This window comes from Ambystoma mexicanum, chromosome 12, assembly GCF_040938575.1.
Source record: "Ambystoma mexicanum isolate Mex_15411 chromosome 12, UKY_AmexF1_1, whole genome shotgun sequence".
In the NCBI taxonomy this organism is placed as follows: domain Eukaryota; kingdom Metazoa; phylum Chordata; class Amphibia; order Caudata; family Ambystomatidae; genus Ambystoma; species Ambystoma mexicanum.
The window spans coordinates 1,075,963,322-1,075,983,810 of record NC_090936.1 but is presented as its reverse complement, the minus strand read 5'-3'; the positions used below and the strand labels follow the sequence as shown (position 1 = coordinate 1,075,983,810).

Sequence of the window (20,489 nt, the reverse complement as noted above, 5' to 3'; positions counted from 1 at the left end):
ATATGCAGTATGAGTGTCCTTTACGCAAAGTCCTGTTAAAAACAAGCATTGGCAAATTCAGCAGTGTTGGCTTGTATACAGTTTATAGACACTGCCCAGACACTGCTATTTTATGCCTAGGCGCTTACACCATTGTGCAGCTGCTGCCATTAAAGGCACGTTAGCACCATTACGGCAGTGTTTGGCAAATGCCCATCTCATGCCAAAACCGTTGGCACTGCCAATGCTTGCATTAAACAGAGACAAGAAGAACCTGTCACTTGACAGATAGACACTATTAGCTTCTCTGCTCATTTTTGACAGACACCGGGTAGGTGGCTACCTAAGGGCCTCAGGGGAAGATTAAAGCCCTTGGCAACGTGTAATCTCACCCGCATGTATAATACATATGAAGGGATCCGCGCATTTATTCTGCAATTAACAAGAACCTACCAGCGTGCTATGGCGAAATACCGGCTCCTTCATTAGCGCCGAGCTACCGACTGTCACGGTCATCAAGTGGGAGGAGGGGAGGAGTAGCACTGGATAGCGCGTTGTTATTCCCTTCACCCTCTGCCGGGATCAGCCAATTAGAAAAAAAAACATATTTGTGTATGTGATCTCAGACTGTGCGGCTCACGTTAAACATTTCACTAGGAGACAAGACGAGCGGGCCGATGTAAACAGTTAACGCATGAGGACGATATTCAGAGCCGCGCAAGGCTGAGAGGGTGCGTAGATTGTCTTAGACACCAAGATTTGAATTGAGACAACACGCGTCATGCCGCACATCAGTGTTGTGTTATGCTATGTGGATCTAGGCTGTGCGCCGCTGCTGTCATTTGCATGGTCTCCACGTGCACTGGCTGATCTGAAAGGTGGGGGCGGAGGAGGGCATGTACAAGAAAGCTTTACTGCTGTGTTGATGTACAAAACACACGAGATGATGGCTGGAGGGTTTAGAATGAATGTTTACCTCTGCCATTGCTCCGGGCAACCCCCCAGACCATCGTTCTGCTCCTGCCAAGCCATTACAGAAGGGGAAAGACATTATGCAAATCAGGCTTGGTCTCACCACAAAAGGGGCTATCCAGCCCGAACTGCTAGCTCACATCCCTTCTGCACGAGACCACAACCATCCCCAGACATGTGCCAGCCTTGCAGAAGAAGAACGATGGTCTGATGTTTTGCCCAGAACAATGCTAGAGGTTAAAATGAATTCTAAACCTTCCAGCCATCACCGCTGTTGTTTTGCTGTGTTGCTATGTGCAGTACTACTAGTATATGTGCAGTTGCTTTGCAGAGTACTCACCTTCATTTGAGTCGCTGCCCTCCTCAGTTGAACAAGTAACAGCGGCTCGAGGAGATCCATTCATTTCCCCAGGAAAAGACTTGTGTGATGTTAGTCAAGTGGGGAAGACGGGACTAGAACTGAGGTCTACTCATTCCACACCGAGCGCCTTTGGAATTTCCCCACTCCTCCATCCCATGGCACGAGCCCACAGCGATTTTGCCTTTTCTCTGTGTCTATTTCATCAATGAAAATAAACCAGACATAAATATGCTTAGTGTACAAAGAGTTTACGCCGCAGCGTACAATCTTGATTTCGCCCTAGCGTTAGCCACGTACATGCCATTACCCGTACCAGATCTATAAACGGCGCTGCTTCAAGGAATGCAAAGAAGGCGATTGCGATGGACCGCAACGAGGCAATTACTACACAATGAAGTCAGAAGAGCAATCAATGCCATGACTCATAGGCTGGCGTGTTATATATTAAGCAAAGTGTCAGCTTCCAGCAAGCTTTGGATACTCCTGAGCTGGTTCATTCGTTTGCCCATGATGGCAGGTGGTAACTCCCCATTCTGGAGCACCCATTGTCTGCTGTTAGTTGCTCGCGTGGCACAAATACAATGAATATCCAATGTATATCATATACCATTCATTGCAATAACACTGACATAGCTTGTTATTAATCACCCGCAAACGTCAGCATTCTGCGAGCATACCGGCTATACAGCCAATATGGACCATTGAAGAAAAGCATGTTTCTTCAGCCAGGAAAGCTCTCGCGTGTTAAAAGCAGCCCTGTTCCTGGTATGAGATAGGATATTCTATGTGTATTTGAAAATACATTGGGCTGGATGGATGCTACATTACGAATATAAACACATTTGAATGATCATGGTAAATGCTTCTTCCCACAGTGCATTGGATGTTTGTTTCTATTTTTTTTTACATGTTGTAATGTTTACATATTTTTAGCGTTATTATTCAAGATTCATTACTCTTAAAGCAGGCGAGCTGTATGATGCACAAAGCGTAACTTCCAGCATTGTTGGGGGACTCTGATGAGCTCTAAACCAAAGAACAATATTCAAATACACTAAAACATTAATCCTCTTGCTCAGCAGTCTAAGGTTTCCCCGTCGTGGTAACTGATCTGTTTCACGCAAGATATGCATCATTCATCTCAACACACGCCTCGAAGTATCAAACCCAAAGCTGTACAAACATACCTGAATTCCAGGATCATGGGTCAGATTAATTGACGATATTTGTTCAGTCAACAAACAGAGATACAGTGATCACAACATGATAGTCAGTTGGCAGTTTGTAGCCCTCTTGCCTCACTCCCTACCACCAACAGTACAAAATAAAAATCTTGCACCCAGGAGACCAATCAGCATTTACAAAAAGCTCCTAAATGTATGAAATACAATTATACTTATTGACTCAAACATTAATATTCATGACATATATTTTTAATTATGTGATATTGCATATGCTATAAGAACATAACAAATTGATTGTAAGAGTTTTCAATAAGCTTTTCCTGTATTCAAAGCAACAAAGCAAAGATAATACATGAGATAGACAAACAGCTCACTAGTTTCCTGCCGCCCTGCATGCTGGATATTAATAGAAGGCCATTGTTGCCAGGTAACGTCTGTGCAACAATAGTGTTGATCAAACAATGAAAGTAAGGTTTCCCACCCTTGCCCGTCGATGAAGTGTTCCAAGTCAAATTGCCACTTTGTTTTGTGTATCTCCAGTAAGAGTGACATTTCAAAACTGGAATTACAGTTTTTTGCGACACTTCTAAATGGATCAACCTACCAACAACTTTCAAATCCAGAATGTTACAGAACATTAGCAGTTAGACCGGAAACCCTTGGACAAATTCCTGCGGGAAACCTTCCAGATGGGTCTGATTTCATGAGCAAAGTGCAGTCTCAACAGTTCATTTACGACATTTAGCAAGCATCTCCAAAGCGTTGTGTGCAGATGCAGTGTGCAATTGCATGTCTAGTCTGAAAATCCCTATTGGATTGGCTTTGCTTTTAATGACCGTTAATGGTAAAGCTCTGGACACCCTGGCTAGAGCGGCACCTGCAGATTGGGCCCATTCCCACAATGCACCAGGGCACAAAGAACTGACAGATATTTATAGATGGCTGTCAGTCTTATCATAACAGATGCCATTTTGTCGTCTTTTATCATTAATACGTGCAAGGTTTAACTTAAACCAATTCACAAATACATTTAAAAAAAAGAGCTTAATTTTAGCTTCCATCCAGTTACTTTAAATGAATCCGAACAATTTGATTTATTTGAAATTAAGGCAGTGCCGACAGATTGTTTTATTCAGTTCACTTTATTGCGTGAAGGTAACACGTGAGGATTAGCCTTCCTTATGTATCTAGCCAGAGCCTGCACACCCTTTGCCAAATCCCACTGACATTTGTCGCTCTGCCTTACGTCATTACCTCATATGTCAACCCAGAAAAACAAGGTACAAGAGAACATCATTTATCTTTACATCTACAGGGCAGGGATAATCACATTTTACTTGGTTATTTCTCTCTATACCACTCCCTTTTTTGTTACCAGAAACATTCACCTTCTCACACACGCTATTCTTGGATTAGGCCACCTTCTGGAGTCAGCTTGACAGTACCTGTATTACTGTTCGGAAACTTACCTGCAGTACCATAAACGGACACTGTATGTATAATAAACCTATATATCTGCCAGGATTGCCGGAGCATGCTCTCGAGCCCCTCACACACCCAACACTACTCCATTTATAACCGTAATTCTACCAAAACTGCCTTGGAATCACAATGCGTACATAAATCCAATATATTCTTTTCTGTGTTGCTTCTCTGTAGCAGACAGTCCATATATAGTGGATTAACACGCATCCACACTAATACAAAGCATTTACCCCCAGCCGACTCCCTCCCTCTGCCTCCAACCACCTTTCCTGCATTCCCTCTCTCTTACTTCACCCATGCTCCTGCTCTCCTTCCCAGCAGACAAAGGTCTGGCATCCTCACATGGAAGCACAATATACCACGGTTAAGGATCCTTTGAGTTCATAGTAACACAACGTAACTAAGCAATGAGTTCACACACAAAAGCTATATCCTCTACTTCTCACTCCACACAAAATTTCAATCCAAGTGACCCAAAAACCGCATCCAGGTCAACGCAAGTAGTTTACCAATTGAAGATAGCATAACATGACGTCCTACCTTTTTCAGCTTTCCGCTCTTGGTCCCCACGAATGCCAGCGAATGGTCCTTGTAGACGTAGGCAATGACTGATGTCATCCTGTCCTTGTCTTCTGTAAATACGGGGAAGCCGCGCACCATCTTGGAGACTCCCAGTGGTGCATTCATATCCAGGCCGCAGAAATTGTCATCGATGGAGAGGAGCTGTGGAAATGAACAAGACAGGCTGAGTGTGGGGCTCCCCAAAGTCTGTAGTGCAGCAAAGCTGAGGTGAAAAAGATTAAGTGAAGATCAAAGAATTCCTTACACATCTGATTTCTATTTTAAGTGGTGATTTAAAGACTTCTGGTCTGAACCTGAAAAATAAGAGTCAGAGCCTAGAATTCTGCAGTATATTTCAATATTTCTTTAACGGGTTGATGATAATTCGGACACCAATAAGGAGTAAGTGTCTTCTACATACGTTTATAAATAACAGCTGAATGGCATCCGGTGGTCAATTAGATAGACAGTACTATGGAGATCTTTTAAGAGTGGCCCGTGCGCTCCATGGTAATCCTGTGGCTGATCTACAGCCCAAAGACTGTTTTGTATCCCTTAATTGTTTTACGCAGCTAGAATTTCCCAATCAATTTAATTGAAACAAAGGGTTATCCGATAAAAGGCAACCCCATAATGGTGGCATTTAGAAAATTCAAACTAGGGACAGTCAAGTAGGTTTGGATCTGATTGAAACCCATCAAAACATCGGGGATCATATTTGCTCAACTGGTTTGAACCATTTAGTCTCGTCTCACAGCGGCTAGTTCCACAGGGCTATGTTTTTCAATAGAATTGTCCACAAATTCAAACATTGAAGTATTTACAAACTATTGCTCATTGAGACATTGGGATCTTCTCCACGATTGACATATTGTGTTTACATATGTGTATTATTGTGTAGTGTGAGTTTTTTATATGGCCTTTTGTATTGTTTTTGTCATGAATTTTGGTGTTTTATGTGTGTAATATGTATAATAAAATGTGAAATATATATTTTTTTAATTAACGAATATTGGGTTAAGATCCATAATTGAGACTTTAGGCTGAAGCACTTTAGTATCCTTCCTTTTGTATATATCACGTTGAACCATTTAGTTTAAGTTCTGGGGCTGTCAGAAAGCAGTCCAAGTAAAGCTGCTTTCACAGTCACACAACACACAGTCTTGTTGGAATACAGTCTGGCAAGGACTTGACATGGTCTAAATGTGTGTGTGAGCGCACTGGATCTCTGTTTTGTGCCCGGCCATGATTGCTCTGTAGGATCAGCCACTCAGGCCTAGTTTTTTTAACAATAACATTTTTAATTAAAAACAGTATCTAGTACTAATAGAAAAGGCTGAAGTGCACACAAGAGGCCCTCCAAACACTTCTTTATGCTTTTCTTTGCGTCATCCATTGCTATTTCGGTACCACCGATAGCCATTTATATTAACGGTGACGTGTGTAGTTAAATAGTCTGCTTGCCAAAATGTGTAGTTGACGGTTCTGGTGCCTTATTTTCAATGAGTCAATCAGTCAAAAGCTTCATTTTTTGGCTTCAATCAGCCATCAAAGTTGATCGGCAAATATACAGAATATTAAAAAAGACATTCAATAATATATACAACCTACATGGTTAAAATCTGAGAATTCAAACTGGTATTCTCAACAAAGACTCTTACAAAAACTAAAATCTCCACACGTCTTTGACTTATTGTGAAGGCAATAGTACTTGTGTTACCGCCTGCCCATGTGACTACCCTTTTGTTGTGACCGTCCACATGATCTCTTCAGTAATAGAAGAGAAGTTATATCAAGGCTGACTGCCCTATGCCTACAGGTAACTTGGACTAGAGCCACCCCTCTCGGGTATTTCTTAGAACAGAAGTAAACTATAGAGGGAGCTGTCAACAGCCCTCCGCACCGAAAGGCAGCATATGTGTAGGATGTTACACCATCTTTTTCCGACAGTAGATTTTTCGATTGATTTTTTAACTGAACAAATTCCGTCGAAAACACTCATTGAAATATATATTGGGGAGGGGGAGTAAGGAGTTAAAAGGGATGGACAAGGGCTTGTGGTAGGGTTAAAAACCTTGGGAAACAAGGAGCTTGGGGGGATACCCCGCATTTTTAAAAAAAGGAACAATTTTTTACTGGAAAAAATCCATAGAAAAACTATCTTCGGCAATTCAACATAGAAGCGTCTAAAACATGACCTCGGAAATAAAATGTCCCAATCATTTGGAATTGAAAAGGAAGACTAGGAAAGAAGCTGGATTCGGCGTAAGGCGGCCACTATAAATTGATATGGTGCTGTGCCCATCCCCCATCATCCTCAGAGTTCATGCTCGTTAACTGTTGGGTAGCAACTCAGCACAAAATGGGTGATCAAAGCCATGGGAAGGACTTCTATGCGTGGGGAAAGGGTTGTAACCTTCCGGGGAATAGTTTAGCTCCCTGTCTATAAGGGGAATAGATCGAGGCCATAGAGAACGCTCATTGAGTTGACATTTGACAGGCCACGTGGGAAGGATCGCAAGGCATGCCAGAAGAGGTGTGAGGCTCAGGAGAAGGGGGGTGTAAGGCATAAGATCATATGCTAGCCAGTGAGGGCTAGGTGAGAAAAGAGATAGACAGAGTGCTGGAGAGGCTTGGCCAAGGGGCCCTGACGACATAAAGGGACAGCATTGTGAGTCCTGGTGTGAGGGCAAGTAGGGTGCAAGGGGAACTCATTGTGTCCTATAGTTTAATGCAAGCCACCTTGCACTGGTGCATAAGACATGCACGTGAACTCCAAATATGCAAGTTCCTTTTGTAAATAGAGGGCGTGTGCATTTTGCACATAGAAATCCTTCTGTTCTGTTCAGCAGCTGCATGCATAGCAGAGGCTCAATCTAAATTGGGTTGCATAAGGCGTACTCCCTTACGGAGACAGCAGAGCACACCCTATAAGACAGCAGGACACGCTCTATAAGTTCCTTTTGCTGCCAGCTGACACTGCTCTAGTCTCCCTGTTGGACATACAGTCATGTTTTACGTTTCTTCACTGCCAACATTGTGACACGTGTGCCTCCTCTTCGTGTCTGCCTGAACACACTGTGTATGTCGAGGCTCTATGTGGGTGTGTTTGTCTCCCCACCTTTGGCCTGCCTCTCCACAGTGTATATGTTCTTCCCCACTGTATGTGTTTGTGCAGCATAGGCGTGTCTAGGGAGTGGCCTGGGGTGGCACGAGCTACACCTGTAATCTGATTGGCCACCCCAGTTGCGGGGGGAGGGCGGGTGGGGGGAAGGGGGGGGGGAAGAGAGAGAGAGAGAGAGAGAGAGAGAGAGAGAGAGAGAGAGAGAGAGAGAGAGAGAGAGAGAGAGAGAGAGAGAGAGAGAGAGAGAGAGAGAGAGAGAGAGAGAGAGAGAGAGAGAGAGAGAGAGAGAGAGAGAGAGAGAGAGAGAGAGAGAGAGAGAGAGAGAGAGAGAGAGAGAGAGAGAGAGAGAGAGAGAGAGAGAGAGAGAGAGAGAGAGAGAGAGAGAGAGAGAGAGAGAGAGAGAGAGCGAAAACACCTCATGCTACCCCTGCATTAGTCAGTGCTGTATTTGGGCCAGCTCAGTCTATATGGCTTACAATTTGTTATGCATTTGCTATGCTGTGTTATAATGAGGCGATATGCCCTGAGGTGGCGGGCCCACCCTGTAGGTAAGAGCCTGCCACCCAAGTTAAAACCCTGAGTGGAGGGAGGGTCCCTTAACGAGGATGCCAGGCCGTTAATCGACAGGGTGGGCCCAGCCACCGAGGGGCATATCACTGTTAGCACCTGTGTAGAACCCTACGCGGGTGCTAATGGTTTGCTTTTTTTATTTTGTAAAAAGAAAGAAAAACGTACCTTTATTTCGCCATCTGACGCTGCAAAGTGCCTCCAGCCAGGAAGTCTGTTTTCAATGTTGATGGCTGATGTGATCAACATTGAAGAGGGGACTGCTTGGCTGAAGGCACTGTGTGGAGACAGGCGTCGAGACAAAGGTATCTTTTACTTTCATTTTACAAATTAAAAAAATTAAAATATTGGCACCCGCGTAGGAATCCACACGGGTGCAAATGGGGGGGGAGCGGGAAGCTGGGAAGGGAAGCGCCCGACACTAATATAAGTGCTTAGAACACTGCCTTTCCTTTGTGAATACAGGCCGCATTCCGAGCATTTTCATTGGCTCCGGGGGCCTCTCAGGGTGTTGATGTTTAATATGATACAGCTCGTAGAGTTATACCAGACTCCTGTATTTTAACTTTTCAGATTATGTAATATACTGTTAATTAGTTATACCGCCATGATATGTCATGCAGTGTCGAGTTATGTTGCTAACTGCAAGTGCCACAAGTTGTTTCAGAAAGGGGAAATAAAGCTTCATGGCTGAGCATAGGAGGGAAGCCTTCCCACCCACCATTCAGCTGTGTGCTCAGGCCTCACTAATCAGCAAATACTCCACTGGTCACCCCACTTCTATCTCAGATGAAGAAACTCCCCAACTAATCAGACACTCAGGGGCAACATTAGACATAAAGAGCCTGATTTGTGGAACTTTTAGCGCGGTGTAAAGTCACTTTGCACTGACAACAAACGCCCTGATTCACAGAGCGGTGCAAAGTCGCCCATTTGGCACAGTGCAAAGAGTACTTTTGCAACAGGACCTTAATGCAAAAGAACATACCTATAACCCTTCACTGAACAGGAAGCCTCCTTCCCATCCACAGTTTAGCAAAGTATGAAGCAAAGTAAATCGACACACACATGCATATGCACACACGCATGCCCACACGCAAATGTACAAACACATGTACACATACATATGCAGAAACACATGCATGCACAAGTGCACACACACACACATACCCCGCTTGAAAATCGTACATTCTCATTGTATTGTTTAGCCTGGCGCATAATACTTCTCTACGTCTACTTGAGAGCCCTCGTTCCTCACCACCCTCAACCCACGCTGCCGCCAAATCCGGGACTGCCTCAGCCTGCAACTTTATGTGCAGATCAGACCTCTGAGTCATTTAGACCATGTCCCTGGTGAACGCATTTAGGGTTTATTCGGTTGCCCCCTTTTAATGCAATAGATAAGGGGTGTTTTGGGGACGGATGGTATGTGTGGCTGTTGCAATTCCAGCACTGACAGAAGAGGGTCTCTGTCTTCATGACACTGGCAGGTTTGGGAGGGCAGGTGGCAGAGCAGGAGCAAAGAATAGCACTCAGGTACAAGCTTCGGAAATGAAGGACACCCTCTTGTGATACTGTCCACATGGCCAGACAGTTTTCCCACCTAACACAGAGGGTAGGTGAGGTTGGTCAGGGACTTTGTGCCCTGTCAGGTCCTTGGGGACCAGCACAGACGTTTTGGGGCCAATAAAGGGCAGTTACATGACTCTGTAACAGCCCTGTTCCTGAAAACCCTAGACATCCGACCCGTGGAAGGGCGCAAAACCTACATTTTAATTAAATACGTTTTTCAAAATAGTTTGAAAGTCTTCCTCACTATTTGGAGTTGGGCTACTTACGAATGGACAACTTTAGACATAGATTAAAATATTGGGATATTGGACCCCCGAGAGGGAGCTGGCACAAAAGGAGGTACACAGGGCATTATGAGCTGCTTCATCACAGCTGCCAAGGGTGAGGGGGTCACCACTCATGGAAGCAGTCCGAAGACACAAGAGTCTGCACCTTTTGGAAAATGCTGGGTCTGGTCACTGGCCACAACTGGCCGAAACCTGATCATACTAGTATCAGTTGTACTAGTTCACTACTGGACCTGAACTCAGGGCTCTGCAGCTCACCGGAGGTTTCTGCACTGCGACTCCCCTGACCACTCACCAAATGAAAATGCTTGCTAGGGCTGATTGGAGTTGTAGGCCAACACATCTGCAGAGGTACATTTCAGACCACTCATGTTGAACATGCTAGCTAAGGCTAATTTGAGTTGTAGTCCAAAAAGTCTGCAGGGCTCCATTTTCCAGACGACTCGCCATTGAACATGCTAGCTGGGGCTGATTGGAGTTGTGGTCCAAAACATCTGCAGAACTACATTTGCAGACCACTCACCAATGGAAATGCTTGCTAGGGCTGATTGGAGTTGTGGTCCAAAACATCTGCAGAACTACATTTGCAGACCACTCACCATTAAACATGCTAGCTAGGGCTGATTGGAGTTGTAGTCCAAAACATCTGCAGAACTACATTTGGAGACCACTGACCATTGAACATGCTAGCTAGGGCTGATTGGAGTTGTAGTCCAAAACATCTGCAGAGCTACAATTCCAGACCACTCACCATTGAGCATGCTAGCGAGGGCTGATTGGAGTTGTGGTCCAAAACATCTGCAGAACTACATTTGCAGACCACTCACCATTGAGCATGCTAGCTAGGGCTGATTGGAGTTGTAGTCCATAACATCTGCAGACCCAGGTCTTAGATGGTGGTGAATAAGTCGCTAGCCGGGAGGCAGGATTTCACCTGCATAGCAGCGACTTTCGTGGGCACATTCTTGAAGCAGTACAGTACGGCGAGTCGACAGCACTCAGCCAGAAAGTTAACACCCACACATGTTATATAAAGCAATAGGTTTGACCTTTTGTCAATTTACTGCAAGCACGTCAAAGCCACCAAAAAGAGAACATTTCAGCAAGTCTTTTGAGCATATGCTGGCGCAGTCATTCTTGCAATCAAGGAGTGTGCTGTTTATACATAGTCACATGGCTGCATGCTCGCCAGCATCCATCAATGAAAAGCAGAGGCATGTCTGCTGCGCGCAATACTTCGCAAACAAGGGTGTGGCCGTTCAGAGTAATGCCAATTTCCTGAGATGAAGCAGGCTGGATGGAGACTGCAGGATTTCAGAAGCATGGTATTAAGGCTAGCAAGAAACACTTGCCATACATAGTACATGGCTGAACCGGTGGGCCTCAGATGGCGAGGAGTGGGCAAAGAGACAACTACGATAATGTGGTCAGGGCATGACTGGTCCTACGAGAAGAGCTCCCTCACATTGAATCTGCATTTAGACTATAGAATAACATGTAGAAGGGCACCGAAACCCTTCTAATGCCTTGATGCTTATTTATCTTAAGCTTATTTCTGACTTCTCACGTCATCCCTCCTTTCTCCTGCTTTCAATGGCCTCCCTTTTCCCAGGGCTTTGAGGTGACTTTACAGTGGGTTGTAGGGCCAAATAAAACCAATGCATTCAATTATATAATATAAAAAGGAAGACATTAGGGGGTATGGTTCACTTATCTGGACTCCTGTCCCTGAGGGCCTTCAACCTACAGCGCGTTGAGACCATACCAAAGGTGAAAGGCGCTATACAAATGTCCATTAACATAACATAACATAACATAACATAACATGCTGGAGCTTTGATCTGAAGCACCTCTCTTCAAACAAAACCAGAGTATCATAGGGGCAGGGTGTGTTACTTCTGGGTTTTTACCTGCTTGGTAAAAGCAACTATTTGGATTTCGCTGTCAGGGCAACTAACATAAAAGTAGGCCTAATGTAATGCAGCATAGTGTACGATCTAGAGCCCGCTGAGGCATCAGGGATGGCTTTGCAATGTTCAAATTGATGTTCAAGAGCTTACGTACAAAGCTGTGCAGTGCCTAGAACACGTATTTTATTCTTCTTGGAGCTGATACAGGTAAGTGGGCAGCAGGTAAGTCTTAGGCAAGTAGATAGATAACTGACATTTTACACACCTGCATATGCTCTCCCCAGTCCGCCTCCTTCTGTCACTCCCAGAACACTCACGCTTCTCATACATACAGCACTCCACTCCCGGAACAGTCAGGGCATCTTACCCTCAACAAAGCACAAAGAACGCCACGCAGCAGGGAGGGGAAGCCTAGGCCATCATTGTGCTCTCAGTGGGTGGGAGGCACCGTGGGCCAAATATGGGACGGGCTCACCTGCGTGGGACCGGGAAAAGATCCATGGAGCAGTTGGCGAGTGGGTTTTTCCCGGTATCCTTGTCTACGTTTCACACCGGGGCACAAGAGAGAGAGAGAGAGCACCATCAACAACTAGGCTGACCAGATTCAAAAAGTAAAAACCGTGACAGGGCAACTAACATAAAAGTAGGACTAACTCATGAAATTGGCTGTCTCGGCACTACACTTCAGTAGTGGTTGGAGGAGAAGGAGGCTTAAGTGTTACTGGTGGAATAAACACATTTTATAATTAATGTATCACTAACTACCATACAATACAGCATTTCTTCTGTGTCAGATTGTGCATTCCTGCCTGCCAGCTATGAAGACCTACTACCAAACACCGGCACCATTGCATTTTCTAATGAAAAATCAATCTTGAGAAAGGGGGACAGAGCACCCAATTCTAGGACAGTCCCGGCAAAACCAGGAGGTCTTGTCACCCTACCACCAACACATGCCAGTGAGGATTTCAGGGACAGCTCTTCACAAGGGAATGCCCCGCCATTTACTCCAATTGGTTAAACATATCTCCAGTTGACCGCACACTGGTGTCCCCAGATATTCATTGCCATGGAAACGGCTTATTATAACAAAATATTGTGCCGTCATCCAACACACAGCTCCCTAGTTAGTTAACTTCCTGCCTTCAATGCATCCATGGGGGTCATTAAAACCTGAGGTTGGATGCTTGGCGGGAGAAGGACGATATTTGCGGTTTCATCTCAAATATAGTGGGGCATAGTTGAAGGCGCAAGTGAAGAGGTTAAAGGTGATATCTAAGCAAAGAGGTGGTGGTTTCACACGCCCCTTCCCAACAGTTGGAGCTTGTTGTTTGTTGCCTATTGCTTTTGAAGGCAGCCTCAAGGGGCCTATTATAAAACCATGTGCCAACCTTGGCATTCATTGGGTGGCATACTGCTTGCTACCGAGCACTCCTAATCAACTATGTGATAAGTATCCAGGGCAGTGTAATAGTGTGAACTTACACACGGTACGGCACATGCCCATGGGGACAGCAAGCACTACTGCTGCTAAGCTCTCCCCTAGGGGCCCCGAAGGGGGCCCGGGTCTGACTGGTGAGTAGAGCAGGGAGATTTGCCTTGATCAAATTTAAGGCGGAAACTTGTGTGTCCGTGCAGAGGGACCCTGGTCTAGCAGTTCGGGTTGGGCTGCTTCCATTGGTGGCAGTACCTTACTGATTTGCATATGGCTGGACGCCTTTTGGAATGGCGCAGATGGGCTAAAGAAACGGTACTGCAGAATGTTGCCCACGGCAATGCCAGTGGTTCAGATTAATTCAAAACCTTCCACCCATCACTTTTCCGATTATAGTTCAAATCTATGCCTTGAAACGGTCATGGAACTGGATCCCACTCGCAGTGTGGCCTCCTTTCTGCGACACGTTGTGCCAAGACAAGGATATTTGCTGAAGTGGCACCAAGCACATTATGCATGTGCCAGCATCCAACAGAGGTTATATAGGCAGAATAATAATAATTCGTTTTTATATAGTGCTATAATCTAAAGCGCTTTACAAAGGACATATTTGCATACATTACCCAATTGAAATTGGTACTCATTTATCAACCTTGGAAGGATGAAAGGCTGAGTTAGCTGTGCCAGGATTTGAACCTGCAAATCAAACACAGATCACAGCAACGAGTGCTTAACCCACGGAGCCATTTTACCGGCTAAAGCCAACACCTCGCTGTATCATTGCTTTTTTCATACAGCGTGAATTCAGCAGTAGAGCGTTAAGTGGTCCATCGATTTCATGGTCTATTTATAAGCCAGAGAAGCTGTATATTTTCACCATATTCATATGCATTTGTAAATGGACATTTTGAACAGAATCACCATGCACAGACACTCTCCAGGTGCTAACTACTCCCGATTAGTACAAAATGAATAGAATTGTGGGGTATTTTTGATTAAGATATACCACTGTGACCTCTAATTACTACCTTGGTTTACAGCTGCTTTCAGCATCTTAATATCCTGAAGAAAAAACATAAATTCTAGCTATATAAGAGCTTTTTAAAAAGATGACCATATCTGCATAAGACTGTGCTAAGGGAGTGCAGTCATTAAGTCAAAGCTGGAATATGCAAATGCCCTTATGCTGGTCTCCTCTCTTAGATTATCAAGCTGCAGAGATACAAATATGCCTAGTTTTCAGCATGTGCAAAAGAGCACATTTACTGGAGCAGGCAGAATGTAGAAAATGCCGTCCATTTCACGATGGCCTTTCCTGCCTTCAAATGTCCAGAGTCTTCCTCCCTCAGTTTCCTCAAAGTGCAGGTTCTGATGCCTTTGATTGGCCTGGCTGGACATATAATTGCGAGGGTGGGACACCGCATTAGCTTTGGAAGCCCCACAGGCCTCTTCATCAGGTGGTGCAGATTGATTTCACTCTGCGCCATCGGATGGAGAAGGCTCTCGGAGTTTGAAAGGTAATGCCATCCATCGTTCCATCTCTGCATAATATTTCCAGCCAGTCCAATTAAAGGTATCAAGGCCCAGCCCTTCTGTATTTCCTTCGTCTCAAACTGGTATTTTTACGATCTGCGCCCAAATGCAGTTTATTCTGCCCGGATGTGCTTTACAAATGGAAAAATACAAACACAAAAAATCAAAACCTCCATTTTGTGTGGGGTTAAGACTGGACTAATGAGGCACCAAACTTCTTTTTTTTACCGAGTTTCCCTAATTCGGCCCCTCTTGCACTCTCAGAATCTTTAGAGATTGCCTCTTACGCATCTCTTCCTTCAAGAAAGTATCTATTAGGGGGTGGGGGGGATTTAGGGGTATATGGGAAAGCAATTGGGACAACCAACCACCTTATTGCTTTCTGCTTTCAGATGTCCAATGAAAAGGCTCTTACTTCAACAGGCATTTCAGGGACCAGTGCCCAGAGATCCCCAGAGCGCACAAGGGTATAATGTTATGTTATGTTATGTTATGTTATGTTATGTTATGTTACTTGGCATTTATATAGCGCCTTATGTATCATTGGTATGATCTCAAAGTGCTGATAGGTTGAACGCCCTCGGGAACAGCAGTTCAGTCAGTAGATAGAGTGTGCTATGGTGCGTGGGTGCACCGGATATGTGTGCAGCTGGTGTTGTTGTTGCATGATAGCTGCTTCTTAACGGTAGGTGTGGTGCTGAGGAAATCAGTTGGATGTGTTCAGCCTGGAGGGTGGACACCCAGACTGGGTTCTGGCTGTGTCAGGCCTAAAGAGACGCTTAAGCTAGCCGGTATGTGCTAGCTAGCTGTGTTTTATTAGGATGATGTGCAGTTCGTGGGGTCATGTTATTTTGAGAACAGCTAGACCGAATGTGTCATAGTACAGTTGTGTTCTAGATGAATGATGGTGTATAGGGGAGAGTAAGCGTAGTAGTGTGATATGGTAGTTATCAGTAGATTGCCTGCGATCAAGCATGAGAGCAGGACAGGGGGCGTACATTAGGCACAATTTCGAGGTTCAGCATTTAGCTCAGTGATGATATTAGGCATACTTTCTAAGTTCAAACTTTGGCAGAGTGATGCTATTACGCACACTTTCTAGAAGCAAGTTTAGCACAGATGACCGTGCAATGAATGAATGATAGCATCAGGTGGTGGAGAGGAGCATACATCGTCACTGGGCGGTAACTTCAGCCTGCACGCGGGCAGGGGAGAGGAAAAGTCCTCCTTGCCACAGTCCGACCCTTGAATATATTCAGATCAGGGAGGGATGAGTTGAAACAGGAGAGCTACAGGGGATCTAAGACAATTGCCACTCTTGTACCAGTTTGCTCAGTCATGTGGGAAGCACGCATTGTGTGGAGTGTGCATGCTGCTCTCATGCACAGACATGCTCCATCATCCTAGAGACCAACTTTTGAAAAGCTCCTTAAACATAATTTCTCTTAAGTAGAACTACTGGGGCCTCTTTGGTGGAAAGCACTTGTTCCCTCCTCAAGAGCTACTGATGGTGTCCGCGGATTTCCTAATCCTTCCACAATGTTCTCCAGTCAAATGGAAACACCACTTTTCACCAGCCTGCATGCTACTGTAAACGCTGCATGTGTAGGTCGTGCTTTGATCCCCGGGGGCAGGGCTGAATCGATTACTGTCTCCAGCCCTCATGGAATCAATTGGAATGCAGAGACTAAAAGAGACTGTAAAACATTGGTTGCTATTGTTGTATCTCAACGCCCACATGCAGCCCTGGTCAGTGGACTTGTCGTACATGTCGAGCCATTGACAATGGCCTTCATTATGCAGATATATTTCACTGCAGACGTGCTGGGCTCTTTGTTGCACAACCTCTTATCCTTATCAGAGTCCTTATCTGTTTCTGCTCACACCTAGACACCCCTCAGTGATGACACTACACTCACTGCATTGACATTTGCGCTTTAGGCTTTGCCTTCGCGAGCGACCCTTGTCAAGAGCAGGATAAGAGAAGATGACGTTTGATTTGGTGCAGCTGATGGAACCCGCATCATGAATGGTTGCAGCCTGAATTGTTACCAGGTTTGGTGAAGATCAGGCAATCATGTGAAAAGCAACCGGGGATGATCCGAACATATTTACTAATGAGTAGATTTGAACTACATCTCTGTAGAACTTGGTTTCAAGTGCGTAACTTCAAAACATTGGGGCCTAAATTCACCAAATTTGAAATGCCGTACACATTATTCGAATGTGGTGCCATTTAAAGGGATGGTGAAAATCTATCCAACCGTTTGAGATATTTCAAATAAAATTCTCCCTGGTCTCATATTGTAATATAACAAAATAAAGGCATACCATGTTTAATTGCCCAGCAAAACCCTTGGGCTCCTCTAAAAATAGGTAACAAAATCATGCATGCCAATATGCTCTATTCCAGTCGGTAGATGCGAGTCCAGCTCCGGTTTTAAATTTACATTCTGGGACTCGTAGCCCTGGATTTATAATGAGGAAATTTAGGACTACAAGTCCCAGAATGCAAAGTTAAAACCGGGATTGGACTGGCACCACTTGACTGGAATGCGTCATCCTGGCGTGTATGCAAACATTGAAAGGGATAGAATTCACCCACAGGCACACAGAGGAGATTGTATTTCTCCCAGGGCCTACTGGACTCATGTTATGTTAAACTTTTACAGTGTGCCAAATCACCATCATAGTAGTATCAAAGCACCCAAGCGTGTCCGTAGGGTGGTGTACTGTCTCCCCACAGGTGTATCCAGACCTTAGTCTGCGAGAGGAACGAAAATGGGCGAGGGGAAGATGAGAGGAGCGACAATTGGCTGCTGACCGTTGACAGCTCAAGGCTCAAGTCGAAGGAACCCGCGGGGGGACAGTGTCCGCCATCTTTTTTCAGGGGACAGACACCGCCCCCCCATGTGTTTTCAATGAATTCGTTTTTTTTAATAAAAAAGTGCTACTTCCAATTGAGAAAAGAGATTTGGGCCCGGGTCGCGCAGCTCTAAGGCAAGAAACCTAACCCCAAGACCGCAAGTATCTCTGAGCAAGCTGACGTGAAACACTCAGATTGACTTTCTGAAGTGCAGGGCACGTTTTCCTTACACATTTTTATCTGTAGAAGGTGTCATTTTTTTCAGACTCGTCCCATGAGAATGCTCAGGGCTTTAAGTGGGGTAAAAATCGAGTGGGTGGCTCATTTGGGGGCGTGGCTTGTGGGAGGGGCGTGGCCTAAAAAGTACGCAAATCGTAAGGTATGCACACAAATATATATAAATGCAACATATTTTATGTTTAGAAAAGATGGCTTGCAAAGTATACAAACCATGGTAAGGTACGCACACAGATATATAACATGTATATATATTTGTGTGCATAATTTACGGTTTGCCTAGTTTTCAAACAATCTTTTTAAACATTACGGGTTTATAAAAGATGGCTTTGAAAGTACACAATTCAAGACATCTTTTATAAAGCTTTGACTACGGACAAAATTGGCCGTCGGCAAAGCTTTATAAAAGATGGCTTGAATTGTGTACTTTTCAAGCCATCTTTTATAAACCTCGAAAAATGTCGAGGAATCCCCAGGTTCGCCAAGGGTTAAAGACGCCTCTGCAACCTGGGGAAAAAAAGGCACAGTAACTGCCTCTAGTGACCTGTCGCGCGAGAGGTCACCAGAGGCAGCCACTATGACTGGTGGAAGTGGCAGCCAGGCACAGCATCGCTGTGGTTGGCTGCCACTTCTGAAAGCTAGCTTGACTTCATGGCAGGTGCAGCCGCGACATGATAATGCATCCCGCCAATGTTGCGGTGGGACAGGGGGCCCCGGCAGGGCCCCGGCTCAGCCCCACTTTTTGGAGACAGCCAGGGCCTGGCCCGGCAGGCCCCGGCCCACTTAAAGCACTGAGAATGCTCCAGTATGAAGGATGCTGGGGTTAATATTGTGCGAGGGCTTTACCTGCAGAATTTGGGGACCACCCAGGTTTTGCAGCCGCACTCCCGCACCACATACATATGTGCTTTTGTTTTCTAGCCACTGGGATAATAGAAAAGAATTTGACAATAGAAAAATGTCTGTTCATCTTCGTGCACTTTTCGGTTCCAATCCAATTAGAGACATTAAACCAGCCATTTCTGCTCTCAAGAAAATGCATCGCTAATGGCTTTCAGAAGCTTTTTTATACACACCGTTTCCCTCTAATTCAACCACAAATTGTTATGCAGTTAACAGAGAAACTTCGACGCCTACTGGGGGGTACTACGTAATTGAACACACGTTCGTGCGAACTAACGCTTCGAATCAAACTGTGGTATAATGGCGCTCCGCAGCTCCATCAGGGAGCAGAGGCCGAGTCTCTATAACTGCACATAATTGCAGAAAGTAGAATTGTACAGGCCGTTGTTACCCCGAGCAATTACTGAACCATCGAAAGGCTGGCTTTACAATGCTAGGGCAAAACGGTCATGCTTCCGAGCACCAGAATGCAGTAGTGTCATGGCAACATGGCGATACTTCACAACACGTGTGCCATGCCTATGTCATCCGAAAGCATGATGGTTGACCTCTAAGACATCTTGAAGTGATGCTCAATTCCCACCTGGGGAAAGAGCTCAGCCAATCAGGTGGCATGAAATGCTGATGAGAACTGCCAGTATGCCGCCGGTCTTCCATCAGCCACCTGCTTCGCCATATGTTTTGTCAACATCTATCCCAGTCCCTGTGCCAGCCCCCTCCAACACCCCTTCCCTGGCCCACATAGCAGCTCCAACCTGCCAACGCCACTCCCACCTCTCTCCTTTTTCAATTCACTATGGTGGTGGCCATCTTGTTTTCTTTTTTTTTAGGGGAGATTGGGCTCACACAAGACACATGCAGCCCATATCCAGAAAAGCTTTAAAACTCTTTGCACCCCGGACAGAGCCCCAGGAGGCGAATACATATCACCCCCATGTGAGAAGGCATACAGGTTTGCCTTCAATGAGGACCTCACTTCACTCGGGTCTACCTAGGCTCAGGCTGGTGCGCCAGCCTCTACACCAATAACCACGGATAACGACCACCACCAGCAGCCAAACCGATCATGCAGCGGGTGACCTTAGAGTGCACTGCAACAGCTTCCCGCCCTCTGCCTCCAACGAGAGATCAGCAGGAACAGCAGCCACGGGACAGTAGCCGGCCGACCCAGTGCTGCCACCAACAGCACAGGGGACGGCTGCACAGAGCAGAACCGCGACCAGAAGATGACAGCACGGTCTGGAACCAAACGTCCCCTGCCACCTCTGCCGCAACACAGACACCAGGTCCCCGGACCGCAGCTCTAGCGGACCCGTCAGCTGCCCCACCGCAGTTCTCCAGACAGCCCTCAAGGCCGCCATCTTGGGACATGGCCCAAGCACATTTCTGTCAAGTGACTAAAATCTTTCACACTAAGACTAGCACATATTAGAGGCTGTGACAAGTATGGAGTATCAGTCCTGTGGCCCTCGCACACTACACTACACATGGTCCACATGGGATGTACTAGAAC

At 45.5% G+C, this 20,489-nt stretch overlaps 1 protein-coding gene across 4 annotated transcripts in view; it reads right to left on the bottom strand.

Annotated features, from left to right (window-relative positions):
- PLXNA4 (plexin A4) overlaps window positions 1-20,489 on the bottom strand; it is a 1,277,179-nt gene that overhangs the window by 1,021,125 nt on the left and 235,565 nt on the right. For all 4 annotated transcript variants that reach the window (XM_069629627.1, XM_069629628.1, XM_069629629.1 and 1 more), the window contains exon 3: window positions 4,522-4,704. In XM_069629627.1, the coding sequence (XP_069485728.1) occupies window positions 4,522-4,704 (183 nt within the window). The remainder of the gene's footprint in view (window positions 1-4,521; window positions 4,705-20,489) is intronic.